This window comes from Motacilla alba, chromosome 18 (genome assembly GCF_015832195.1).
Source record: "Motacilla alba alba isolate MOTALB_02 chromosome 18, Motacilla_alba_V1.0_pri, whole genome shotgun sequence".
Lineage (NCBI taxonomy): Eukaryota > Metazoa > Chordata > Aves > Passeriformes > Motacillidae > Motacilla > Motacilla alba.
The window spans coordinates 5309034-5336394 of NC_052033.1; the positions used below are offsets into that span (position 1 = coordinate 5309034).

A 27361-nucleotide genomic window follows, 5' to 3' on the forward strand; every position below is an offset into this window, starting at 1 on the left:
AGGAAGGCCCAGGTGCTGCAGGTTTGTTCACCAGCATCCCCACTGCAGGGGGAAAGGTCTGACCAGGCTACAGCGTCATGGCTGGACTGGAGGAGGCTTTTATAGTGGTGTTTAATGTGCAAAACATCATTTTAACGAGGGAAACACAATGGCCTCAGCCCAGCCATTGAATGCCATCCTTTGTGCTGCTGAAGATTTGTACAATGCATCTACCCCTGAATGCCCATTTGGGCTTCAGAGTTATTTGGGTTGGAAACAATGCAGCAAGAGTTCATTGTCCTCTCAGAGAAAGTTCTGGAGGCTTTCATCCTTTCTCCCTGCCCATATGGGAAGAGCAAACATGAGGAGTCTGTAGTACCAGATGTCTTAAAATTGAGACCATAGCCTCAAAGGTAGGAAGGGCAGACCTTGCAGGGCAGGTCATTCTCAAGTTGCCTTGGGAAATATCTTGGGATTTATTGGGATTTATTAAAACTGGGGTTGTAAAAAGCTCGTGGCTCTTTATTTGGGACTAATAATCCTGTTGGTGTTCTGTTCTGACCAGGCTCAGGAAGCCTCTGCAGAGCAGTGACTTTGCTGGAGCAGAGGCACGTTCTGTACCCTCAGATTTAATGGTATTTGTTATTTTCTTTGGTATTTGTTCTGTTCAGAAAGCTCTCTGCCTTTATTCCAGGTTGTGGAACAACAGATTACTACAAGTATGCGAAAAAAGCAGGTTTAACAAATGACAAAAGTGGCTTATGTTTTTCCTAGGTAAAAAAAATCATGAAAAAATAAAAAAAACCTGGGCTAAAACTGCCTTTTGTAGTATCAGTGTATCTTTTTTAAAGCAGGATGCCCTAAACTGAGTAATCAGAAAAAACAACTTTGAGATTACACACATAGAACTAGGACTTAATTATATACTCACTTTTTAATTCTAATTTCTCACTGGAAACAATGTGTTTTGTCTAATAAGGTGTTGTTTGGTGTTGAACTGTGGCTGCTGCAGCCAGGCTCTGTGCTCGCTTGTTCCCATGCCCTGGGAGCCATCGAGGCAGCCCTGCCCACCCTGGCAGGCGAGGCACAGGGAGCCCCAGCAATCTCTGCCCTTGATAAACCCCTGTTTGTGCAGCTTGGTCAAGGGAGGTTTCCTTCCTGCCCTGGCCTTTGTCACCCTGCAGTTCAGGAGCGAGTGTGGAGATCAGAGCAGGGTTCAGCCACACCAGTGTCCCCAGCCTCTCAGCCTGGGTGAATCCACCCTCAGCCTGGTAAATCCACCCTCTGCCTGGTAAAATCACCCTCAGCCTGGGTAAAATCACCCTCAGCCTGGGTAAAATCACCCTCAGCCTGGGTAAAATCACCCTCAGCCTGGGTAAAATCACCCTCAGCCTGGGTAAAATCACTCTCAGCCTGGTAAATTCTCTCTCAGCTGGTTAAATTCTCCCTCAACCTGGTAATTCCACTCTCAGCCTGGTAATTCCACTCTCATCTGGGTAAATCCACCCTCAGCCTGGGTAAAATCACTCTCAGCCTGGGTAAATTCACTCTCAGCCTGGTAAATTCTCTCTCAGCTGGTTAAATTCTCCCTCAGCCTGGGTAATTCCACTCTCAGCCTGGTAATTCCACTCTCAGCCAGGGTAAATTCTCCCTCAGCCTGGGTAATTCCACCCTCAGCCTGGGTAAAATCACTCTCAGCCTGGGTAAAATCACTCTCAGCCTGGTAAATTCTCTCTCAGCTGGTTAAATTCTCCCTCAACCTGGTAATTCCACTCTCAGCCTGGTAATTCCACTCTCACCTGGGTAAATCCACCCTCAGCCTGGGTAAAATCACCCTCAGCCTGGGTAAAATCACCCTCAGCCTGGGTAAATTCACTCTCAGCCTGGTAAATTCTCTCTCAGCTGGTTAAATTCTCCCTCAGCCTGGGTAATTCCACTCTCAGCCTGGTAATTCCACCCTCAGCCTGGGTAAATTCTCCCTCAGCCTGGGTAAATTCACTCTCAGCCTGGTAAATTCTCTCTCAGCTGGTTAAATTCTCCCTCAGCCTGGGTAATTCCACTCTCAGCCTGGTAATTCCACCCTCAGCCTGGGTAATTCCACCCTCAGCCTGGGTAAATTCTCCCCCAGCTGGGTAAATTCTCCCTCAGCCTGGGTAATTCCACCCTGAGCAGTGAGTCCCCTGGAGTGAGTCCCCTGGAGTGAGTCCCCTGGAGTGAATCCCCTGAGCAGTGAATCCCCTGGAGTGAGTCCCCTGGAGTGAGTCCCCGGGGTCCTTCCCCCGTGGCAAGGGGACAGTCACGGAGCAGCTGCGGCAGGGCTCCCCGTGTGCAGCAGCCTCCTCCTGCTCCGCAGAATCCACGGGCACACAGCCACCCCAAACAGCCAGTGTTCAGCCACATCTGCAGAAAATCCATGCGAGGGCATGTGGAAAGTTGGCACAGCTCTTGGTGGAAGGAAGTGGGAAGAAAGAAAATCATGAGCTGAGGCTGGCGGGGATGCGTGGACTCGGGGTCATCTTATCTGTGGAAGTTGTTCTTGCACCCTTTCTGTTGTTTTAACCACTTCTCTGAGTAATCAGAACTTTTTCCCTGCCTGCAGACGGGGAATGGAATATTTTTGAGCCGTATTTTTGAGCTCTGCAGACGTGTCTCTCTGCTTTTGGCCTGCCAGTCTCCTGGGCAGGTGGCTGGGCAGGCAGGACGCTGATGGCAGCGAGATCCAAGGAGTGCCATCCCTGCAGGGCATCCAACTCCTGCTGTGCGCCCAGCTCTGAACACGTTGTTAGGTGATGTATTCCTCTTGCTAATTTTCTCAATTTATCACTGATTCCAGCAGAGCTTGATGAGGGATGTCAGCTGGAGATTAGTCCCAGATGCCTGGGCTGACCTTAGCTTTATCAGCTGCTTTCAATACTGTAACCATGAAGCACTTGCAAGTTTTTCTGGTTCCTCCCATGATTGATAGCCCAATTCTGAAGTGGCTTTCCTCCTCGTTTGTGATCCAAGAGGATAATGCCCTGCAGCTGTCCGCAGCATGATGCTCTTGTGCTGAGCACTCTGATGCTCTGCTGGCTCCTTCCCAAGGCCAGTGTTTATTGAAATGGCACTTGTGTTCTGCAGGCCTGACCTCCCACTGCTCTGCCTTCTCCTCTGCTCCACATCTCTTCAGCAGAGTGGAACAAGTCCCTCAGTGCCCAGGTGAGGCTGAGGTGTTTAGGAGAGGTTTAACTGTGTGCAGAGAGGATGGACAGAGCTGCAGGACCTGTGGCAATCAGCTGCCAGCACTTGGCAGAGCTGCTTGGTCATTTTGAGCCTGGTTTTGGGGAACTTCCCTGGAGCTCTCGGCCCCTGCGGGTGCCAGGGCTGGGCTGCTGAGGAAGATCTCTGCTGCTGGCCTCGTGGCCTCTTCTGCTGTGCTTGTCACTGCTTTGCCATCACGTGGGAAGGGCTGCAGGGTGGCATCTCCCCTGCCTCTGCACGCTGAGGTCGTTCAGAAGGGTGTGTGGATTCTGAGACTGATGGCATCCTTCCCGTGATCAAGAGCCAGGACTAGACCTGGGAATGTTTTACCCTGAATTTTGCATGCTCCTGCCTGGCGTTGAGGTTCTGCAGAGGGAACTGAGGAGCTCGCTGTGGCTGTGTCACTCCTTCAGACACAGCGTGTCGGGTCAGGCTGCTCTGGCTGGGGGAAGGCGCTCCTGGCATTTCTAAAGTGCATTTTCATTTCAAATAAAGGAAAAAGGAAAAGAAGCACCAAGCCCCCTCTTCCTTTGAAGGGCGAGGGCGGAAGGGCATGAGCTCTGTCCCGGGCTGGTCACCTCAGGAAGCCCTCCTGGATGTGCTGGCTGCTGGTCCTGGTGGCCGTGCCACGGCAGAGGGGCACTGCCTGCCCTGCAGCGAGTGAAGCTGGCAGGGCAGGAGGCACCCTTCAGCCCTGGGCTCGGCAGCCACCCTGCCCTGCTCCTCCAGCTGAGCATGCTGCTCCTTTTTGCCGATCTCTTTAATCTGCCCTGAACCCCAGGGCACTCGGTGTGCAGTTGTTGGACAATCCCCGTTGCAGGGGCCGTGGCAGCAGTGAGGTGTTTCACTGCTTTTGGAGCTCCTCTGTGAAAAATGTGGGGCAGTCTGGTGGGGATGGCCCTGCAGTGAGCACCGAGGGTGCCGTGGTCCTTTCATTTGCTTTCATTTTGGTAGGGATGAGTTAAAATCCTGCTCAGCATCCCAGCAATTCCAGTGTGCCTTGCTTTGAGGTGCTGCCCATGGAGCCAGCAGGTGAGAATGGGTTTTTATCTGCTGGAGGTGACCAGAGAGGGTGAGGTGCTCTGCCCACTGCTGCGTTTTCTGGTTTTCCCTGTGGATTAAAGCCTGGTTTGTTGGTACCCACAAGGATTGTTACGTTCCTGGGGTGGGTTCAGCTTTTATGAAGTGTAGGAGCAGGAATTGCCAAGGAGATCTTAAAAGTGGCAGCAGCTGCATGGAGTGTAACACAGGTTTTTTAATACTTTTAAAATGTTTTTGTTTTGGTGTTTTTGTGGGGTTTTTGGTTTTCTTTGCTTTGTGAAATGGACTGGAAACCTCAACTTAGGGTGATTAGTAGCCAAAACTACTGTTTTATAACATAGCTCTTTTGGACTTTTTGTTGGTGTTTTTGTTTTGGCATTGGTTGTTTTGGTTGTAGGGTTTTTTTTTTCTTTTTGTGGTTTTGTGTTGGTTGTTTTGGTTGTAGGGTTTTTTTTTCTTTTTGTGGTTTTGTTTTGGTGTTGGTTGTTTTGGTTGTAGGGGTTTTTTTTTTCTGTGTTTTTGTTTTGGTGTTGGTTGTTTCATTTGTAGGCATTTTGGTATTTTTGTGGGGTTTTGCTGGTTTCTTTCTTTGTGAAATGGACTGGAAAGCTCAGCTTGAGGTGTTCAGCAGCCAAAACAGTGTTTTATGGGGATTTGCTAAACCACCTTAGGAAACTGTGGCAACTGATGTGTATTTGTAATGAAAGCTGTTGATATCTATGGAAAAGGGTTGCAATGGTGTAAAAACCTGGGAAAAATGAACCTGCTAGAAGAAAGCAGGAGTGAGTGCTACCAACAATTTCTGAAGGCAGTATTTTAAAAAATCCTGCTTAGATTTTGGATAAAAGGAAAACAAACCAATGTGGAGTCTGAAGCAGCTTCTGTGCTTTCATTTTCTGCTGTAAGTTTGCAGAGCACAAACACATTGTAGCAGGGGAAGTGTTTAGCTTGGCAGGGATTTCTTACACCCATGGAAGTGGCCTTCCAGCCTCCCAGTGCTCCAGGCTTTCCTAGGCATGCAGATTTTATGGGTATTTTATCAATTAGCAGGATTTCCGTGCTTTTTCCTGGAGCTATGTCTGTAGGAAAATAATTTGGTGACATGGTCCCTATAACTTGAAGATTTTGCTGGAAGTTTGGGTAGTCCGGCCCCAAAATCTCTGTTGCTGGGGCACTTGGATTTGGGATTTGAATAGAAATAAATGTTAATGACAAGTGCAGAGAGCCCGGGGAGTGCTGTGAGCTGGGAGAGCCCAGGGCAGTGCCCTGGTGTGTGGCACTGGGGACTTCAGCCCCTGCTGTGAACTGGAGGCAGTTCTGTAATTCCTACAGGGACATTTCTGTTCCAAAGCTCTGTTTGATCTCAGGTGGCTGCACTGCTGTGCCTTAACCACGGTGGGTGACAGGAAGGGTCACTGCCTGGGAGCAAAGGGGAGGAACAAATGGCTTCACACTCAAATACTTCCAGGGAAGGAGACTTTTATCTCCTGGCAGATAACTGGGAGAGGAAAGCCAGCGTGCCATATCATGTGAGTATAGTCCTTGCCTGCCTTGTATCACTGCGAGTTCTCAACACATCTGGGCTGAGAGCAGTTCCAGTAACATTCAAAAGCACTGTTTTGGTTGGCACACTGGGGCTGTGCTAGATGCCAATTAGTAATGGCTCTTGGAAACAGCCTGCCTTAAAACTGTCCCTGAGCCGCTCCCCGGAGAAATTATTCAATTAAGTACAGCTAAAATTAATGTCCATGGGTTTTGTTCGAATCAAACAAAATAAGCAGCTGGAGAAGGGAGAACTTCTCAGTGTGTGCTTTTAAAATAACAGCTCTTAACTAATAACTGTGCGAGCTGGACTTGATAGCAGTGTTTGTTTTCGCAGTGTTGCTCTGTAGCTGTGCATGAGCCGCTGAGGGCTTCCACAGCTGACACCCTTGGATGGTTCTGTGTCACCTCCACGCGTTCCCCAGGCACCATCTGCTGCTCCTGGCCCTGCTTTGGAGAGGATGAAGTGTCCTGGGTTGCCTGGGGGTATCAGAGTTTGACCCAGATAGAGTCAGATATTTTGGGATGGGTGAGTGCAGTGTGGAAGGTGGCGTGGGGGGAAGCAGTGGGCCTGGACATGTCCTTGGAGCAGGTGGCAAGGTGGCAGAACAAGCAGGTTCCTCTTGTTTTGGCAGGTGTTAGCCCTGAGGGTTTGGTTTGGCTGGGGGAAGGTGTGGGCTGCTCCTGGCTCTCAGCTGGGTGCTGGGGCTGCTCCTCACTGCCCCCAGGCAGGCAGAGGGCACGGGGCTCTGGGGCAGCCCCTTCCTCCCAGCCTGTGCCTGTCACTGCAGTCAAGAGCTCCAGCAGGCAGGAGCAGCCCTGGAAGTGAAGAGCTGCTGTTCCTCTGGGAGAATTCCTCAGGCAGGGGCTGGCATGGCCTGGAGCTCCTGTTGGGAGGAGCAGGAGCTGCTGCCAGGACAGCACCGAGTGCCTCGGGCTGTGACCTGAGCACAGGGATGGGCTGTGCCCAGGACACAGCTCCTGCCCTGACCCTGACCCTAACCTCTAACCCTAACCCCTAACCCTAACTCTAACCCTAGCCCTAAACCTGACCCTAACCCCTAGCCCTAACCCCAAACACAAACCCTAATCCTAACCCCTAACCCAAACCCTAATCTTAACCCTAACCCAAAGCCTAACCTTAACCCAAACTCAAACCCTAACCCAAACCCCTAGCCCTAACCCTGCAGCCCTTGTGTCCAGCCGTGCTCCTCTGCCAGCAGGGCAGGGACAGGCAGGGGTGGCACATGTCCCTGTGCCACCTGGAGCCCGTGGAGCTGCAGGGAGCCCAGAGGGGCTCTCACCCTGCAGCTCTGCACTGCCGTGTTCCCCTCTGTAACAGGAATATTCCTGCAGGAATTACAAAAGCTGCGTCCAGTTCACATCCAGACCCCTCCCAGCAGGAGCCCAGGCAGGGCTTCTGGACCCTCCTGTCCCCAGGGACCATCAGGATCCCTGCTAATTAAAAAGAGTAAAGGGTGAGACAGCTGGAGCACGGAGGAGCAAGCTGGTCTGACCCCTTGCAGAAGTTTGTATTTTTGGGGTTTTTAATGCTTACAGGAAGTTCTGCCAAAGAGGAGATTAAATGTCCTCAGTTAAATTTGGGACGGTGGAGGGAGGAATCTTGGTGTTTGCTGGAGATGCAGAGCCCCTCAGAGCTGGGAGTGTGGTGTCCAGTCCTGGGGAGCAGAGAGCACCGTGGGCTTTGGGGTGAGCTGGAGGAGAAGCCCACAGCGCACTCCTGTGTTGCCTTTGGCACAGGGAGCTGCACACCTCGGAGGGGCTGCATCCAGGAGACAAATTAGGATTCCTGGCTTTGTGTTTTTTACTGCATTTTTCCTCTTTTCACTCTGCCTTGACATTACAGCTGGCACATGGTGCTGGGGTTCTTCAGGTTTCTGATGCACTTCCATCAGCTGCAATCTTCGTTTCATAGCCCTGGCACTGGGAACAATGCTTTGCTTTCTTATTAGCATGCAATCATGGGGTTTGCACATATAGAGGTTGGCATTCCCTGTATGATTCATTTCTTTGGTATCCAGCTCTTCTCCCGAGGCCCCAGAGACCTGGAGGAGGGAGGGAAAGCCTGCTTGGCCTCTCCTCTGAGTGCCAGCCTCACTCTCATGGGGTCTGTGTTGGGATTTCGGTTCCCTGTGTTGTCTCAAGGCTGGCTGGAGTCTCCGTGACTCAGTGGGGTGGGCCTGGAGGTGCATTACTCATCGATAAATGCTATTGAGTGATCCAGAAATTCCAATCCACGGAAAATCCCAACAAATCTGAGGAAAGGTCTGGTGAGCAGCAGCGCTCTGCTGAACTGATCAAACCCCAGGACTGTTCTCTCTTCCAGTGCTGAATTTCACGTGGCCACCTCTGCTTGGCTTTTGGGTTTGTCACTCCACAGATGGAACAGGTGCAGGTCAAAGATGGAGTTGCCAAAAGCAACTTTTGTGACTTTTTATGCATTTTAAAGAAAACAAGTGAAAAAAAAATCAATTAGTGTAAAGTCATGGATGCAGAACTCTAAAACCTGTTCCACCATCTCCTGAAGAGATGGTCATCCTTCCCAAGGAACTCCATGAGTCGAGGAGAGGGATTTAAAAACGAAAAAACCACGACCTGGCAGAGGGAGGTGAGGAGACCTGGAAGTGCCTCTGCCTCCCTGCGGGGACTGGCCACTTCCCGTGGGGAATGCTGGGCTGCCCCAGCTCCTGGTGAGCTCCAGCACCTCCTGCCTGGCTGGTGGCTGGCACTGCAGCACAGGGACACGTGTGCAGGGATGGGGACAGCTGTGACAGTGGGTTTTGGGCAGTCCCTGCTGCTGGAGCAGCTCCTGGCCGAGCTCACCTCCAGCACTGACCTTCAAACTTCTCCCACCTGGGCTGTGCTTCAGTGACTCCGAGTTTAGTGCTGGGGTTGGGCACTGAGTTTTATCTTCTGCTTCAAGATCCTGCTTCCCTGGAAGGAGACCTTGGCTGAAAGCGTGTTCCTGGCTGCGTTGTGGTTTGCAGTGCCGTGTTACAGGAGCGTCCTTTGGAAGGTCACCAGCAGCCAGCCTGCCTTCCCCGTCTGCTCCCTCCCGCCGCGGGGACCTGGCTCCTTCCCTCCTGCCAGCTCTCTCTCCACCTTTTTTTAGCCTGTGCCTTGCATAGCCAGCTAAATGGGAGGTGATGGAACATGGAATTGCCAGCTTGAAGGGCAGGGGGGCTGCAGGTGGGTCAGGAAAGGTGGGAACCTGGGGAGGGTCAGTGCTCTGAGGACTTCCTTAGCCATGGTGCCCACCTCAGAAATCCAGTGCTGATTTTCAACTCTGCCTTATCCAACACGGATTTCCTTTGGAGAGGGGAGAAATGTTTCATTTTCAGAGAGGTTGAGCACTGCCCTGTGCTTGGGTGTCACCACAACAGGGGGTTTGTGGGTGCAGGGGATGGATGGATGGATGGATGGATGGATGGATGGATGAATGTTTCTCTTCTGGGGAACCTGCTGGGCTGGACTTCTGGTTCAGCTGGGAGTGAGGTCAGAACCTCCTTGTGCTTCCTCCCTGCTCAGCTGCTCAGACCTCCAGGTCCTGCCATGAGCCCTGCAGAATTCTCCGGATCCCAGCTGGGTGCTCGCTGAGCTGTGAGCTGTGTGGTGGGTGAAGTGTCCTGCTCCCCTGGAACCTGACTGTGTCACAAAGCATGTTTATATATATATATATGTATATCTGGAGAAATGCTTCTTCCAGGATGTCCAGGGCAGCCCTTTGGGTCCTGGCAGGGGGATGGGAGAGGAGGGACTCTACACAGAATCCCAACTGCACTGCCTTGGGCTTTGAAATGATGACAGAAAATTTTCCTTCTCCCATTTGTTCTCATTTAGCCACAGCTTGTTCACCAGGATGTTTTTCAAGGAGGGTCTGGTCCGTGCTGGCAGAGGAAAGTCTCCGATTTCCCAAGCATGCTTATCACTTTGTCCTTGACAACGATGGGAACTTGCAGCGCTTTTTTCGCGGAGAGGCAAACATGAGCAGTCCTGCCCTTGCAGGCAGCATTGTCCTGCTCTTCCTGTGTGCTGAATCACGCAGGACAGATAAAGTTTCCCCAAAATATTGTTGGCTTTGCAGATGTCAGACCTGGGAAAGTTGGGTGGAAGGGGGGAGAGCGAGTATCTGAACTGCAAACTGAGCAAACCTTGTAGCTCAAACAAAATGCCTCCCATCCCTTGGGAAAATGTGTGTTGGTATAGCACGGGCAATGCTGGGTGCCATAATGTTGATGAGCAGTAATTTTGAGTATTGCAAACAACTTTAGAAGTAAGGGGGTTTGTGTTGGTGGGGTGCAGGGGCAGATGCAGAGGGTAGAACACAGGGCAGTGGTTGATGTTTGCCCTCCACCCTCCCTTCGTGGGGATTCAGGGAGGGCTTGGGCTGCAGGACAGGACTCGGGAGCTCGTGCTTTAGGAAAGCTGTGTGTTTTCAAAGTCCAGGGTTTTTGGGATGCTGCTATCATTTTACAGAGGGATTCACTGGAGATGACAGGGTGCTTGTGGAGCAGATGGAAACATGCACTGCAGGGATGGTGCTCAAATGTCTCAGCTCTCCGGGAGAGCAAAACCTCCGTGCTCCGTGTGCCTTGGACATTTCCTTTGTGCTGCAGAACTTTGATAATTTTATGTGGGTTTTGTTATCTCTGTGCACAATCAGACTGGTTTTATCTGTATTTGATACTGTGCTTGTTCCTTGATAAGGCCGAGAACATAAACACCCTCCATAATGAACATCTGGGACCTGAGGGAACAGCTGGAGCTGTGTCAGGAGAGGTTCAGGTTGGATTTAGGGAAAGGCTCTTCCCCAGAGGGTGCTGGCACTGCCCAGGCTCCCCAGGGAATGGGCACGGCCCCGAGGCTGCCGGAGCTCCAGGAGGGTTTGGACAGGCTGGGATTGTTGGGGGTCTGGGCAGGGACAGGAGCTGGGCTGGGTGATCCTGGGGGTCCCTTGCAGCTCAGGAGTTTCTGTGATCTGCTCTGGGAAGGTGAATTGTGCAGAAAACCATTCCCGTTCAATCCCTGGTGGCACAGGGATGACAGCAGGCAAGCTGCAAGGACTAATGTCACACCCTGGCATGACTCTTGTAAGGGACAGGGGCTCCTTGTGTCACAGGGAAGTTCGGGGAGCACAGGGAATGCCCTCTCTCTTCACTGCCATCCCCTTTTCCCTTGTGGAGACACTTGGGAAATCTTCTGTTTGAAGGAACACAGTCAAACCAAGAAAGGCTGGATAATAAAGGCCACGTGCTGTCGGTGGGTTGTGTTCTTTAATGTTCTTTAACCCTCTGCCATCCCCCATCCAGGCTCTGAGCCACGCACGGGGCAGGGTGTCACTGTCTGCTCTGACTGCTGCTTGTGCCAGCTCCCTCAGGGCAGAGCGACAGCGCCAGGAGCTGCTGGGCCACTGTCCCCAGCCGAGGGCACGGCCACTGTCCCCAGCCCGAGGGCACGGCCACTGTCCCCAGCCCAAGGGCACAGCCACTGTCCCCAGGCCGAGGGCACGGCCACTGTCCCCAGGCCTGGCTCAAGGGCAGGCAGGGCTCACAGAGACCAGGAACAGCCACTGTCCCCAGGCCTGGCTCAAGGGCAGGGCTCACAGAGACTGGGCACGGCCACTGTCCCCAGGCCTGGCTCAAGGGCAGGCAGGGCTCACAGAGACCAGGATCAATGGTGAGGAGGTGCTGGAGTGGAAGCAGAGGGAGAGGCTGTGCAGCAGCACTCAGGGCTTGGCTGCTGTCCTCTCCTGCTCTGTCCTGCACAGAGGAAGCCTCTCCTGCCTGCGGGGCTGGGGGCAGCCAGACGTGGTGTGTGCAGACCCCAGGAGCACTGGCTGTGTGTTCCGGGGAAATCAGAGCGGAACAGGCAGCGAGAGGGAAATTTAGTGCCTGAATGGGGCTTTTAATTTTGAGCCATCCCATCAACCACCCTCAGTGTGAGCCTTGTACCAGCTCTGCTTTCCATGGCAAAATCAAAACCATCAGTGACAGGAGGTTGAGGGTGGCTTGGCTTCAAGTTTTCCTTTCTCCTCTCTTAAAATTTGATGCAGGGGAAACTTTGCCCCCTTTCCTTTTCCCAGAGGACCTTCTGGGCTGCAGGGAGAGCTGCCAGACCCACAGCTCCAGGAGGGAACCAAGGCAGGATTTGTGACCTCGGTGGTTGCGTGGTCAGGACTGCCCTGGGTGCTCCCAGGAGCCTTTCTGGAGCTGGTGGATGTGGTTTAGTGAGGGTGCCGTGGCCAAGGGTTGAGATGCTGTTCCAGGGACTGAAATTCCAGATTTCCTATAGCATAGGCACTAATTCCCTCACTTTGGCTCAATGAGGGAATTCACCTCAGCTCTGTGGCTGCCACCATCCTGTCCTGCCTGACCTCCTGGGCTGATGCTGCTGTTTCAGGCTGTGTTTTTTCCTCCACTCTTGCAGTGGAGCCCTGCACTGAATCTTGCAGTCTCTGGTGTGCTGTCTCCAGGACTTGGACCTTTCAGTGCTGTGAGCCCTGGTGTGTCCCACGGGGGGATGCAGCTGGCTCCATTCTGGGGCTTTCAGCAGGAGGGAGGGTGGCTGGGCCGGGGTGCTGTGGGCTCAGGTTTGATGTTCCTGTTCCTCTTTCCCCAGAGATCATCGATGACCTGACGAGCCTGGTGGAGAGCACGGACGGCCGGCTGCGCAGCCAGACCCGCCACGTGCAGCTGGTGGAGAGGAAATCCACGTCCTGCGGTAGGAAAGGGCTGCAGCAGCAGCCAACACACAGCCAGGGCTGCAGCAGCAACACCCAGAGCTGCAGCAGCAGCCAACACACAGCCAGGGCTGCAGCAGCAACCAGCACACAGCCAGGGCTGCAGCAGCAGCCAGCACACAGCCAGGGCTGCAGCAGCAGCCAGCACACAGCCAGGGCTGCAGCAGCAGCCAGCACACAGCCAGGGCTGCAGCAGCAGCCAGCACACAGCCAGGGCTGCAGGAGCAACCAGCACACAGCCAGGGCTGCAGGAGCAACCAACACCCAGCCAGGGCTGCAGCAGCAACACCCAGGGCTGCAGCAGCAGCCAACACACAGCCAGGGCTGCCCTGGGAGGCTGCCCTGGAGCAGAGGCTGGGCAGAGCTACAGAATAAAGCAGGGATTTATTCAAAGCATCTCCTCCATGGATCCACCTTGGGCAGCACAAGAGCCCAGCCAGGGCTGCACCCAAGAGGAACCCAAATGGTCCCAAAATGCACGAGCGCTCCCGGGGTCTCTCCCTTGGCTCAGCTCTGCTCCATTTGCACCTTGCAGTTCATTGTCCAGTTCCAGCTCCAGCCCAGGCACTCCCACCCTGCTTGTTTTTCTCTCCTCAGCCCACGCTGTTTGTGCTCCTGGACTGAGCTTTGGATCATTTGTCCTTGGTGCCCAGCTGGAGCAGGAATTGTTTTGTCTCCCTGCTCTGAGGAAAGCTCACCATCCCTCGCTGTGAAGCTCAGAACTGCACACCTAGGCAGCACAGAGTCTGAAAAATATGAAAGCTAAAAGTTAAAGGCATGACCAGGGCAGCTCTTCACTGACGATGTGCAGTTATTAACTGTTGCTAATTGCTGCGCAGTGCTCCCCCCCGAGGACAGCTTCTTTCAGAGGCACAAAGCCCAGCACTCCAAACATGCCCAGCAGCTCTGGCTGGCTGTGCTGGAGGGCTGCTGCAGTTCATTTCCTTGAGCCGTTTGACTCCAGCGTTGCACAATGTCCTGATTGTGAGAAATGGTTTGCAATTAGAGCGGTGCATGTTAATTAGCTTTACCCAAACTTGCTACCAGCTCTCACAGAGCTGGCACAGCAGGGAGTGGGGCTGCAGGGGCGTTCCTGGGGGTGTCCTGCAGGCATGAGCTCCTGGCCCAGCAGCACTCGGAGCCTGCCAGGCGTGAAACCCTTCCTGGTGACTCCTGCAGTGGTGTGCAAGCTGCTGAAGCTCAAGCGGCCTCCCTCTGCAGGGAGCCAGGGCTGGGTGATGGCCACGGGCAGCTCTGGATGAGGAGCTGAGGGCTGGCAGCTCTGAGCAGGACGGGATGCTGTGGATGGTGGCAGAACTGTCTTTGTGAGGCACAGTGACTGACTGAGGGATGAGGTCCCTGGGGAGGTGCTGGCAGTTCAGGTCTGGGTCAGCGTGGCTGGTTCTGGCTCCCTGGTTTTTGTCCTGCTAGAGCACTCACAGTGCTCTGCAGAATTCTGACTTGCAGTCACAAGTTGCTGGAGTTGGGTTTGTGTAGTGCAGTGAAGAGGAAGCCAGGGCTGCCGTGGTCACTGCCTGCTCGTGGCTGGTGGGAGATTCCTCTCTGCTGCAGAGCTCCCCAGCTCAGACTGGCAGGGAAGCATCTTTCCAGCACTGACAGTTCCAGGGATTTATTTGGTTCTCCATCCGTGATAAGGTTTTGAGAGCTTGGTTGATGGAGGCTGATGAAAAGCTGTGGCTTCTTCTGGAGGTTAAAGTTGACCTGTCAGAGTCATTTGTCTCCGAGTTCTGCCGTACCCACTGCAGATGGAATTAAAGGCGTGACTGCAGAGTTCATGACTGACTCTTTTAGTTTAGATCTTGAATGTTGATGCAAGATGGATTTAATTTAAAGCTGAGTGCACTTGAATGATGCTGAGTACCCCTGTGTGCCTTTGGAGTCTCCCCTTAATTCCTGTGGCTTTGTTTTCCTCACGAGTCCGGGGGAGCTCAGCTCGATATGGGGGTGGGCAGGGACTCAGTCCCGTGGGCTCCAGCAGGGATTTCTCCCCATTTTCAGGTTCCTCGTGCAAGAGCAGCCCCAGACATGCTGCATGATGATGAGGCTGTCTCTTTAACTCGGGAAGCCCATCCTGGCTGCCGGGAGAATTTCAGAGGAGGAGGAGGAGGAGGAGGATGGGAGAAGCGAAGGCTGGGAGGATCCTGGCCTGGATTCCTTGGGGGTGACCTCTCTCACCCTTTGCACATTGGAAAACATTTGGCTTTGGTGAGAAGTGCTGCCTCTGGTGCCTGTTCCCTCTGCTCCCATAGGTCTTCCTGTGTTTGCATAACAATTTGGGCATAAGTAAACACCACATTGCCTCAGATGGCTGCGTCCTCCTGCCCAGGCGTGAGCTCTGGAGAGCAGTGCTGAGGACACAGGCTTCAACAGCATGCCTCCCATCCCCTTCCACCCTGCCCCTGGCACTGCAATGAGCTGCTGCTCTGGGATCAGAAATACCCTCCCTGGAGGTGTGATTAGCCCTGGAGAGAGGCCAAGCAGCAGGAAAGCTGTCACCTGCCAGGGGACCCTGTCAGAGTGCCTGTTTGTCATTTAAAGTGATCAAATCTTCAGTAGCCCTTTGGCTTTGGTGTCTTACTTTGAATTTAAAGCAGAGTGAAGTGCTCAGCTCCCCCTGTCCTCACTCAGACCCGGTCTCTCCTCTGCTCCAGCCTGGGGCTGGAAATGTGTTTTCCCTCCTTTTTGAAATCCTGATGTCTTTGTTGTGCTGCTGAGTGCCTGTGCTGGAGGCACGGGCTGTGGATACAAGCAGAGCACACTGGCTGCAGTAATGGGGTGATCCCTGTTTTACAGGCAGGAATGCAGTGCTTTATGGGTGTGTCTTTGTTAGCAGCCAGTATCATCAGAAAATCAAAGTATTGCTGGTGAAGCCCAACTTTAATCAATATTTCAACATCTGCCTCTCATGCAAACCTCGTTTCCAGCTGTGGGGCTGCTCCCAGTGCCCAGTGCTGCCCTTTGGGCTGTGCCCTTGGCATTCCCTGCCCGGCCCAGGAGCTGCCTCAGCTGGCACAGCCCCTCAGGTTGTCCTGGGGGGTTGTTTCATTCACAGCTTGTTGTCAGTGCCATTTTTCTGGCTGTCCCAGAGCTGCTGACAGTGCCAGCCTCTGCCGTGCCCAGGGAAGGCTGTCCTGTCCCCCAGTGGCCTGGGGCAGCCCCACGCTGGTGGCACTGGGCACTCCCAGGGCTTGCAGCAGAAGGATAACCACGGGATGGGCTCCAGCCTCTGCGTTTATGAAATTATTGTTGAAAATCATCAGTCATCCGCAGGCAATGTTTGCGCGCTGCCTGGCATTGTTTTCTGCCTTCCCAGTGGGTGCTGGGCATTAGGAGGGGTGCTGGGACATATAAGTTATTTAGATTTCAGAGGTTTGCATTGAGCTTTCACCAGGGTGTTCACACAGCTCGTCAGTCGAGGGTCAGGCTGCCGGAACCAGCTTTGCTCCAGGAGTGGCTGTGTGCACAGTCCTGACTTCTCAGCCTCACCACCGGTGCTCCTGGGCTGGTTTGTCCTCTCTCCCCCAGTTTGGGCACCTTTAGGGCTTTCTGCAGAGTAACACTCACTAACCACTTCTCTATAAATGCTTTTATTAGAAACTTTAACCCTTAGAATGTCCTCTTAAGAACTGCATTTAAAAATTTGCAAATAAATTGAAGTGTAATTAACGTAGAGATGCCAGGGGAAGCAGGGGTTTGGTGCTTTTGGGTAACTTTCCCCCATCCTTGAGTTTTGTAGTGGGATTTTTTGTTTGGTTGTTTCCCTAAAGAGCACGAGTAGGCAGCTCCCTGCAGAGGGGATGGCTGAGCCAGGCTTTGGCTGTGCTAAGAACATCCTCAGGTGTCTGTGTCTGAGCAGCCAAGGGGATTTTGGTGGCTCAGGCCACAGCTGGAAGCCCTGCTGGCAGATGTGACCTGTGCAGAGGTGGCTGCATCTCAGTGTGCCATGTGTGGAGTCAGAAGTGCCTTCAGGTCCTGCTGAAGAATGAATTCTGGGGAGGGGAGCTGGGCCCTGCTGCTTCTGCTCCTGGTCCCACCCCAGTCCCTCTCTGGTGTTCTCCTGCAGCCAGGGAGAAGAGCTGCTCTTGTGTCCTGGGGAAGCACCACAGAAAACCACGACTTTGTCACAGTGAGAACAAGCAGGAAGGAAAAAGAGGGAGCTTTTATTTCTGACAGATGAGATGTTTCTGTGTCCATCCCCTTGCAGGCAGCCTGAGGGCAGCAGACCACCTTGTGCCTGTGTGCATCCCTGTGCCCCTTCAGGCAAATGAGGAGCCTGGGGAACAGCCGCAGCAAATCCCCCTGTGGGGCAGGAGCTGTGTGCGGGGAGCCCAGAGCAGTTTGTCCCTGTCCCTGTCCCCTCCTGTTCCACAAGATGGCAATGCAATCTCACCGAGCCCCAGGTGAGGGCTCAGCCCCCCTTTGCCTCCTGCCCAGGGAGGGGCTGGGGGTGCCACAGGCAGGGTGTGAACTGCAGCAGGTTAATCTGTACCAGGCGGGTTCCTTTTTTAATCTTACCAAAACACCTGAATTAAAACCAGAGCTTTGCTGAACCCTTTAACTGGAGTTTTTGGAAGGTTTGGTTTGTTTGAAAACAGGGTAGCTTGGCTCATATAAGGTTTCCTCTAGAAAATAATGATTCATGCAGGCTGGGGCCTTTTCCTGCCAGGTTCTGTGATCTCTCTGTTCTGAGTCTTGCTTATTTTTGCCATGGATTTAATTTGTTTCATAAATGATGATGGCAGCTGCTCAGGTTTGTTCCTCTGCCGTATCCTGCGTGTTTAGATGAGCAAGTCCCCATCCATTTGTTTTTTGCTCAGTGGGGAGGAGGAGTGGCTCAGTTGCCATGAAATCAGCCTTTCCTGCAATCTGACTCTTGGAGAAGTTACTCTGATGTTCCTCCCAGAGCTGCCCTGACAACTGCACTGCTCTGAGTCACCTGTCCAGCCCCTGATGGGGTGACATTTCTTGGCCCGGCTATTCAGAGGTTTTCCTGAGATGGGGCTGTGCTGGTGGCAGTGTCCCCAGCCTGGTGCTCACTCCTGCAGTGCCCTCGTGCCCTCCAGCCAGCTCCTGGCCTTGCTCTGCCTCCTCTTCCTCCTCACACTCGCTGTATCCACCTCTCAAACATGCTGAGGTGTTGGGATGGATTCAGTGATGAAAGAGGATGGACCTAAGCAGTCATAAAGAGGGTTTTTGTTAAAAAAGGTGGTTTGGATTTGCTTTATGAGTCCCAGGTGGGAAGCACAGCGTGTCCTGTGCTGTCAGCTCTGTGTGTGTTGAGCAGGAAAAGATGGGACCTTCTGGGTCACAGGATCCCTTCAAGATAAATTTCTGAGGACAAGCTTGTTTTTTCCCCCCCATTACTCCTATTGGAAGGTTGAAATGGTCATAAACTTATTTCCAGCCTGGACCTGTCAGGGATACTTCATGGTGCCCACGTGCAGCCCTTGTTCTGCTGTCCTGAATAGTTCTTTCCTCTTTTTTATTTTTTCCCTCCAGTGTGTGTGTCCAAGAGATCGCTCAGTGTGCCCTCCCAGCTTTGTTTTGCAGGGCTGAACAAGTGTCTTTACATTTTAATCTCCTAAATTAATCTGTCTCCTGCCAAGTCTTTTGGTTTTTTTTTTTTACACTTCTTCCTACTTAAACCTTTGGGATGTTTAACCACAGGAACCAAGTGCAGCATTCCTGGAGCTGCTCACAGCTTTGGGTTTCTGTAAACCCTGTAACCTGCCTTGTCCAGCAGCTCCAGCTCTTCTCGGGCTCTTGCAAGTCCAGCAGGTTGATGCCTCAGTCATTTTGGTTTTGAGCTGTTTGCTTGGGCCTTTCTGACTCTTGAACATTTTCCACTCGAGTTCATTTTCTTTCCGACTCACAGCAAAAGCTATTGTTTGTCCCCAGAGCGTGGCTTCCTCTCCCATCCCATGGAATTTCAACCTTCCTCCGTTCATCTTCCAGTTACCCATTTTTTCCCCCACCCAGTCCCAGCTTTCCTGTGTGCTGGTGCTGCTTTCCAGCTTTGTGTCAGCAGCAGATTTCATTAGCGCACTCACTTCTTGTGCCAAGGTCATTAATAAAAACATTTAATAAGCTCAGCCTGCTGACCATTCCTGGAGGAGCTCTGCCAGTGACCTCCATCCATCCTGAGCCTTCTTTCAACGCCACTTCCCCTCCCAGCAGTTTCCTGCCCCCCCAGCTCTGCTAATCCCCGCTTTTTCATTTCAGGGCTCCCATGTGGGGCTGGATCACTTTGCTGAAGTCTGTGTGGGTAGGATCTGCCTCACTTCCTTTGTCTAGAGAATTCATTATCTGACCAGCCAACCTGCTCAGCTCTGTGCGATCTGATTTCCCCTCAGAGCACTCCCAGTGTTTTCTACCCTCTTTTCTTTTTGGTTCCATCTTCTGACTGGCCTTGCTTTGCTCTGCAGCCTCCATCCACCCAGGCTGGTCACACAGGCCTGGGGATGCTCACAGCCCTTTCTTCCCTCATTTTGGGGGTGGCCGTTGTGTGGGTGCTGCAGTTCCCCTCTGCCTCTGGAGGGATCCCTGATTTTGGGATAGCTGTCCTGGCTAAGGCTCAGGGTGAGGGGAAGGGAAGGGGCATGGATGCTCCCTGCATTCCCGGTTTGAAGGACACCCCGACAGGGGCATTTCTGGGCTGGGCTGTGAGATGTCAGTCAGGCAGAGGCTGAAGCCTGGAGCAGGGAAATGCCATCCCTCCCCATCAGGAGACAGGGAGAGGCAGAGGGGGAGCAAAAGGCAATCGAGATCTTCTTAATTACATTTGCATATGCAGCTGTTCAAACAGCCTGAACTTCATCAGAGCCCGCTCAGACCTATCAGGAGATTTAGAGCAGCTGTTGGCAACCCATGGAGTGGGATCCTGCAAATCTGGGGTGAAATAATCCCCTGGGCACCCTGCTCACCCCAGCTGTCCGTCACTGCAAAAGGCCAAGCGATTAATTGGATTTCAATATTGAGAAAATGGAATAGTGTGAAGCATCCAGGCGCGACTGCTTACAGCTCGGTTTCCAAGGATACACGTTGCAGAATTAAATCATTAATTTATATTTCTGAAAACAGTGATGAAATGTGTTAATTTGTACATTACCAAAGAGGCTCAAACTTGCCTCCTTCTGCCTTTTCTTTCCTAATGTGCTCAATGACAAAATAATTGCTCTCCCTGATCTGGAGCTGAAATACAGCGGTGTTCAGGCTCGGGGATTTCGTGCCACGTTCAACCCTAAATTAGTGGGGAAATCAGCTGGGTGAAACGTTTCTAGTAACTCCTGCAGACTGCAATTCTGCCTTCATCTTTGGCTCCCGAATGCTGAGCCTTTTGCAGCCTCCCTTGGGGTTGTTACCCTGGATCCCCTGAGCCAGAGCTGTGCTGAGCACGCAGTGCCCGGGCAGGGCGAGGGGCAGAGCATCAGACTGTGCTTGCCAAACCCAGGGCAGAGCATCAGAGCTGTGCTTGCCCAGCATCTGGAGCTGTGCTTGCCCAGCATCAGACTGTGCTTGCCCAGCCCAGGGCAGAGCATCAGAGCTGTGCTTGCCCAGCATCTGGAGCTGTGCTTGCCCAGCATCAGAGCTGTGCTTGCCCAGCCCAGGGCAGGGTGAGGGGCCAGCATCTGGAGCTGTGCTTGCCCAGCATCAGAATTGTGCTTGCCCAGCATCAGAGCTGTGCTTGCCCAGCCCAGGGCAGAGTGAGGGGCCAGCATCAGAATTGTGCTTGCCCAGCATCTGGAGCTGTGCTTGCCCAGCATCAGACTGTGCTTGCCCAGCCCAGGGCAGAGTGAGGGGCCAGCATCTGGAGCTGTGCTTGCCCAGCATCAGAGCTGTGCTTGCCCAGCATCTGGAGCTGTGCTTGCCCAGCATCAGAGCTGTGCTTGCCCAGCATCTGGAGCTGTGCTTGCCCAGCATCAGACTGTGCTTGCCCAGCATCTGGAGCTGTGCTTGCCCAGCCCCGGGCACTGCAGGGACACAACAATGCACGGAGGATGTGGTCAGAGGGGAAATGAGTCTGCCAGGGACAAGTGGTTGTGTTGTCTCTTCAGGGCTTTGTGATGTGTGGAGGATGCTGGTGCCTCCAGAACCCGGGGATATAAATCAGCAGGGGCAGGGGTCTCAGCTTCTTCTTGTTTTGCAGGAGTGCAGGACTCGTGCATCGTGCCAGTGGACTGGAGGAACAGTGTCCTCATGGCAGGAGCTGCAAGAGAGCCCTGCCCTTGTGGGGGATTGCTCAGGTCTGGGGCCAGGGGGCCGTTTCTGGTGTTCTTTAGGAAATGTACTGACTTAAGGTGAAAACCCAGATTTTTGTGCAGCCCTGGGGAAGATACCTGCAATGTCACTGTCACCTGGGCCACCTGTCTGCTTGCCCGGGCCCCAGATGGGCTCTGCAGCCTTTGCTCAGTGTCACACGGAGGGGATGGGTGCTGGATGGCACACGGGGTGACAGGGCTCACACTGAAGCTGTTGTGCCTCCCTGGAGCTGCTGTTTGCAGTCACTTCCACACCTTCCAGGGGGAAGCAGAGCAGTGACCCTGGAATGTCACACCTGTTTGTGAGCCCAGCTGGATGCCGCTGGCTCTGGGCTGGACTGTGCAGCCTGGCTGCTTCAGAAACCTGGATCAGCCTGTGACATTCTGGTGGCCTCTGGGCTCTCTAGGGGTGGGGCTGTGCCTCGTGGGGCTCTGGCCGCACTGAGGTTGTGTTGTGCCATGGATTGTGACACCCAGCAGCTCCTGTGTAATACCTATCTCCTAAACATTCCAAAATCCTGCCCCGGAACATCTCTCTTTTGGAAGGAAAGCAGTGCCACCAGCTCTGTTTCAGTGGCAGCTCCATTTTGCAAGCCTGAGTCCATCTGGATATTGCATTTATCTGCGAGGTGCCTGGGGAAGACTTGGCAAACTTGGCTGCAGTTTGCAGCAGCCTTTTGAGGGAGGTGCTGTGGGCTTGCACCTCACCCTGGGGTCGTTATGTGCCTCATAATTAATTATGTTTGTGGCTCCCGGGGCTGAGGGAAGCAGGGGATGGTGCAGGGTGTCCCCAGCCTCCCCTTCCCACCCCTCCTCTGTGAACACCTTCCCTGGGTGCTTGCTTTTGTCAGAAGGCTGAAAGAGTACCCTCATTTGAAACTGCTATCTGCTTCAGCGAGGGACAGTTTTATAGGATACAGACAGTGCCTGCTGGGATTTTTATGGCCTATAGTTTTCTCAGCAAATGGTTTTGAGCACAGCTTGGCTGGGCTGGAATGACCTTCTCTTGTTCATTAACTGTCTGTTGAAAAATCTGCGTGTGGTGGTAGCCAGAGCCCTGATTGGGGTTATTTTAGGAGGTGCGGGGAGGTCTGGGCCTTTCCTTGCCTCCTCATTATCAAGCAGCAGAGGCTGCTTAGGGCCTGGTTTATTTACCTAATAAACTGCCTCTTTATCGTCTAGGAAATGCTCACATTTTTCAGCCAAGAAATCCTAGTAACAGGCAAACAGAGGTCCAGCAGTCAGGTCTGGGGAAACAACAAGATGAAGGTCAGCTAATATTGCTGTTATTCTCTTTCCTGGTGGCCATGACAGCAGGGGTGGTTTATTTGAGGATCCCAGACTCGGAGTCATTGCTCGCATTGTTGGTCCCCCGAGCACGGGAGGCTGTGCCAACACTTGGGATATTAATGCATTCTACAGATCAGTGAGTGAGGAATTCCTCCACACTCCTTTCTTTGTGGAAAAAAAAAAAGGGACAAAATCCCCTTCTCCCCCCTTCCCCCTTCTCCCCACACTTTGTTTGCCGTGGCTTTGTCCGGGGTGTTGCTGGGCATCCCTAATGAGGCTGGCAGGGCTGGGGATGGGGCTGGGATGGGGATGGGGATGGGGATGGGGATGGGGCTGGGGCTGGGATTGATGGGGATGGGGCTGGGATTGATGGGGATGGGATGGGGCTGGGATTGATTGGGATGGGGCTGGGATTGATGGGGATGGGGCTGGGATTGATGGGGCTGGGATTGATGGGGATGGGGCCGCTCTGGCTCCTGCTCAGGGCACACAGCCCCAGGTGAGGCAGCTCCTGAGGCAGGGACACGGAGCAGGAGGAGGGAGAGGCTCATTGGGGCACTCAGGGCTCCCTGCTTTGCCTCCTCCCAGCAGAAAACCCTGCCTGGCCGCCGTGCCTCAGGGCTCCCTTAGCATTCATCCCAGCTGCCCTCCCCTGGGCTGCAGGAAGGCAGTTCCTGCTCCTGGGACTGCCAGGGAAGGGCTGCATCTGTCTGGGAGGAACACGGGGCAGCTGGGCCCTGATGGTGCCAGCACAGGGGGCTTGGTGGCACGGGTGTGCCGAGACTTCTGGGGGAATAAAAGCTGGGCTCCGAGGAGACACGTATCCGACAATAACGCCAGGGAGCAGGGAAGGGCGTGGGGCAGGGTTTTAGATATTCCCCTTCCGTAGCAGGAGTTGTACTTAGATAGTTTTTAATATATTCTTTGATCCCTCATGGAAATGTTAATGAGACAGAAACTCCTAAAGAGCTCTCCAGACACTGGCCCGCTTTGGAGGAGGGTGGACTGAAGCGCAGCCCCTGCGAGGGCTCCTGACACACAAGCAGCCCCTTTGTTCCCTCCCTTCTGTCCCAGGGACACGGCTGGAGCTGCAGGGGAGCCAGAGGGGGCTGGAGAGGCTGGGGGAGGCCGGGGTTCCAGGGGGGCAGGAGGACCCCGGGCTCCACTGGGGCTGTTGGAAGGGACGCACAGCTCCCCGTGGAAGGCAGCCTTGCTGCCAGCCCTAACCAGCAACCTGCCAGCCTTTGTCCCCAGGGGCTGGCCACGGGGACAGCTCTGTCCCCCCTGCACAGGGCTGGGCTGGAGGGGACAGCACGGGGACACACACAGGGACAGGGACATGGCACAGGGATGGGCACAGGGGACAGCACGGGGACACATACAGGGACAGAGACATGGCACAGGGATGGGCACAGGGGCTGGAGGGGACAGCATGGGGACAGGTATGGGGACATGGCACAGGGACACACACAGGGACACATGCAGGGACACCTGCTCAGTGCCTGCCTGTGCTGTGAGCTGGCTCTCCGACACCCCCAGACTGGGGGGACCCCATCTCCTTTTCAAGCCTTCGTTCAGCATCAGTCAGGAAAGAAGGGGGGATCAGGGAGGCAGGAAATGTGTTATTTCTGCTCTTGGGGCTTCAGGGAATCACAGAAGGGTTTGGATTGGAAAAGGGACCTCAAAGCCACCCAGTGCCATCCCTGCCATGGCAGGGACACCTCCCACTGTCCCAGGTGCTCCCAGCCCCAGTGTCCAGCCTGGCCTTGGGCACTGCCAGGGATCCAGGGGCAGCCCCAGCTGCTCTGGGCACCTGTGCCAGGGCCTGCCCACCCTGCCAGGGAAGAATTTGCTCCTAATTTCCCATCTAACCCTACCCTCCTTCAGCTTCAGGCCATTCTCTGTGTCTGTCCCTCCAGGCCTTGTCCCCAGTCCCTCTCCAGCTCTCTTGGAGCCCCTTTAGGCCCTGGGAGGTGCTCTGAGCTCTCCCTGGAGCCTTCTCCAGCCTGAATAACCTCAGCTCTCTCAGCAGGAGGACTCAGCCTTGTGCTTTCCTCTTCAGAGCTGTCCCACCGTGCAGCTCCAGGCAGAGGAGCCCTTCTGGCAGCCTGGGATGTGCCCTTTATCCCTTTATCCCTTAGGTACCAGGCTGAGGCCACCCCTGCTGGAGGAGTTTTTTGGATGCAGCCAGGCTGCCCTTAGGAGCCCCGAGCTGTCTGACTTCTTGCATAAGAGACTTTCTTTGAGAAGTATTTTTAAAGCCATCTCTGATAAAAATACCACAGGTAGGAGGGAGAGCTCCTGGCCCACTCACCTTCTCCAGTGTGATGGGGTTGCACCCTTTGCTTTGTATAGATCCACAAGGGGGTTTGTGATGTGCAGATAATGGGGGGCTGCTGAGTAATGCTGTGCAGATCCTTGCAGTTCAGCTTGGAGGCTTTTGTTCCATGAGGTGTTCAAAGCCCTGTCTGGAACAGCCTCTCCCAGAACCTGTCGCTCCTCACGGTGCCATGAGCTGGCAAAAAGTCAGGAATGCTGCCAGCTCTGCCAGCCCTGCAGCAGGGAATGCCACCCTGAGCCCCTGTGCTGTGCCAGCCCTGCAGCAGGGAATGCCACCCTGAGCCCCTGTGCTGTGCCAGCCCTGCAGCAGGGAATGCCACCCTGAGTCCCTGTGCTGTGTCAGCCCTGCAGCAGGGAATGCCACCCTGAGCCCCTGTGCCAGCCCTGCAGCAGGGAATGCCACCCTGAGCCCCTGTGCCAGCCCTGCAGCAGGGAATGCCACCCTGAGTCCCTGTGCCAGCCCTGCAGCAGGGAATGCCCACCCTGAGTCCCTGTGCCAGCCCTGCAGCAGGGAATGCCCACCCTGAGTCCCTGTGCTGTGCCAGCCCTGCAGCAGGGAATGCCACCCTGAGCCCCTGTGCCAGCCCTGCAGCAGGGAATGCCACCCTGAGTCCCTGTGCTGTGCCAGCCCTGCAGCAGGGAATGCCACCCTGAGTCCCTGTGCTGTGCCAGCCCTGCAGCAGGGAATGCCACCCTGAGCCCCTGTGCCAGCCCTGCAGCAGGGAATGCCACCCTGAGCCCCTGTGCTGTGCCAGCCCTGCAGCAGGGAATGCCACCCTGAGTCCCTGTGCTCTGCCAGCCCTGCAGCAGGGAATGCCACCCTGAGTCCCTGTGCCAGCCCTGCAGCAATGCCCACCCTGGTGCCATGGGGGCTCTGGTCCCTGCTCTGGTGACACTGCTGGTGCCAGGTGCCATGGGGGGCTGTGGTCCCTGCTCTGGTGACACTGCTGGTCCCAGCCCAGGGGGGCTCTGGTCCCCACTCTGGTGACACTGCTGGTGCCATCCCAGGGGGGCTCTGGTCCCTGCTCTGGTGACACTGCTGGTGCCAGCCCAGGGGGCTCTGGGTGACACTGCTGCTCCCAGGTGCCACTGGGGGCTCTGGTCCCTGCTCTGGTGACACTGCTCCCATCCCAGGGGGGCTCTGGTCCCCGCTCTGGTGACACTGCTGCTCCCAGGTGCCATTGGGGGGCTCTGGTGACCCTGCTGGTGCCAGCCTCGCCCCAGCACCGCTGGTGGTTCCTGCAGAGCTGTTTCACCCTGAGCTGCTGCCGCTTCTTCCCCTGGAAGTTTTAACAGAGTTTTCCCTTCGGGGGGCAGAGCTGAAGGGAGCTCCCTGGGAAGGGAATGTTGGTGCCACAGGGAGGTTCCTGAGCGGTGCATCCTGCAGCTGGTGGTGAGTGTGCTCTATCAGCCCCGGGGGATTTGGGCTGTGAATTTCCCAGGGTCTAATCATCTCATAAAGCTGCTGAGTGTGACTCCTTCCGCAGTAATCTGCTTAGCTCCGTCCTTTACCCCTCCTGCTGGAGAATGGAGCTCGCAGGCTGTTTGCATGACAAGCACCCGGGGCCGTCTGGGCCCGAGGAAGGTGCTGCAGTCAATTGGAGCAGCTGGAGTTGCTGCTTTCCCATGTTCGTGGCAGGCTGGCTGAGGAGCTGAGCTTTTATGGGCAGCTCCATTCCAGGCTGCGCCATGTGTTTTGATAGCTAAAATACTTAAAATAATAATAAAAAAAATGGTTTGCCTTCCAAAGGATGTTTTACTCCACCAAAACTGATCTCGAGGGAAAGTGATGTTTGGTAGCTGCAGAATTATTGGATTTGCAGAGGGAAGCTGCTGTGTTAATGGCAGCTACTGACTGATGACCAAAGCAGCTAACTGGGACGTGTTCTTGGCAGCTGGTCCTGCTGAAAAGCTCCCCTCAAAGCCGTGAAAACCACAGTGAACAATATCAAAATAACAAAAAAAAAAAGCTGCTAGTAAGCAGAAACTCATCGCTGCATCCACCTCTTCATTATGAAATTAAGGATGCTCCATTCGAAGTGTTCCCTTTTAAACTTTATTAGGATTCCCTCCCACCAAACCTTGGTCGTGCTAAAAATAAAAAGGATAAGCATCCCCTCATCCCTGTTTTTAATTTGCCCGCTCCTAAAGCCAAACCCTGGGAGTGAAATGCCTGCCTGGAGATGGGCTCTGTGAGCCGTGCTCAGCCTGGATGGGAGCAGGGCAGAGAGGCTGCAGCACTGCATGGGTGTGCAGGGTTTGGTGCCGTTGCTGTCAGGCTCTGTGCCCTGCCAGCCCTGCCAGGCCTCCCCTGCAGCCCCCGTGCTTTGCATAATGTGCATTTCATGGAGCACTTGCAGATGACTTTGTTCCTGCTCTAATGCAGCCTGGGGCTCTTGAAGTGATCGAGGCAGGAGCTGATAAAACCTTAAATAAGATTCTTTTAGCATGACTTGAGAATCATTCAGGCCCAGCCCTGGTGGGGTGACACCAGGCAGCAGTGGTGGTGTCACTTGTCCCTTGGGGAGCTCGTGCTGGCAGGGCAGCAGTCTCTCGTGAGAGTCTCTCCCCTGTTCTGCTCTCCAGCTGCCACAAACGTGGCTGCAGATCTTGGGGTTCAGCTCCATCTTCTTAAAATTGAGCTGGTTTGAGCTTCCTGGCTTCCAGCCGGCTTTGGATTTCACAAATCACAGAGCCACAGACTGGTTTGGGCTGGAAGGAACCTGGAAGATGTTCTGTTCCACTCCTGCCATGGCCAGGGACAGGGGCACCATCCCAGGGTGCTCCAAGCCCTGGCCTCGGACACCTGCAGGGACCCGGGGCTGTCTGTTGTTCTGTCCCTGGACAGGTCAGGGTCCCCAGAGGAGCTCAGAGCCCTGCTGGGATGGCC

The 27361-nt window shown here is 54.2% G+C and overlaps 1 protein-coding gene across 1 annotated transcript in view; it reads left to right on the forward strand.

Annotated features, from left to right (window-relative positions):
- The window catches only part of STX8 (syntaxin 8), an 81651-nt gene that overhangs the window by 38702 nt on the left and 15588 nt on the right, over positions 1 to 27361 (forward strand). The window contains exon 7 of the mRNA XM_038157084.1: positions 12442 to 12543. Within this exon, the coding sequence (XP_038013012.1) occupies positions 12442 to 12543 (102 nt within the window). The remainder of the gene's footprint in view (positions 1 to 12441; positions 12544 to 27361) is intronic.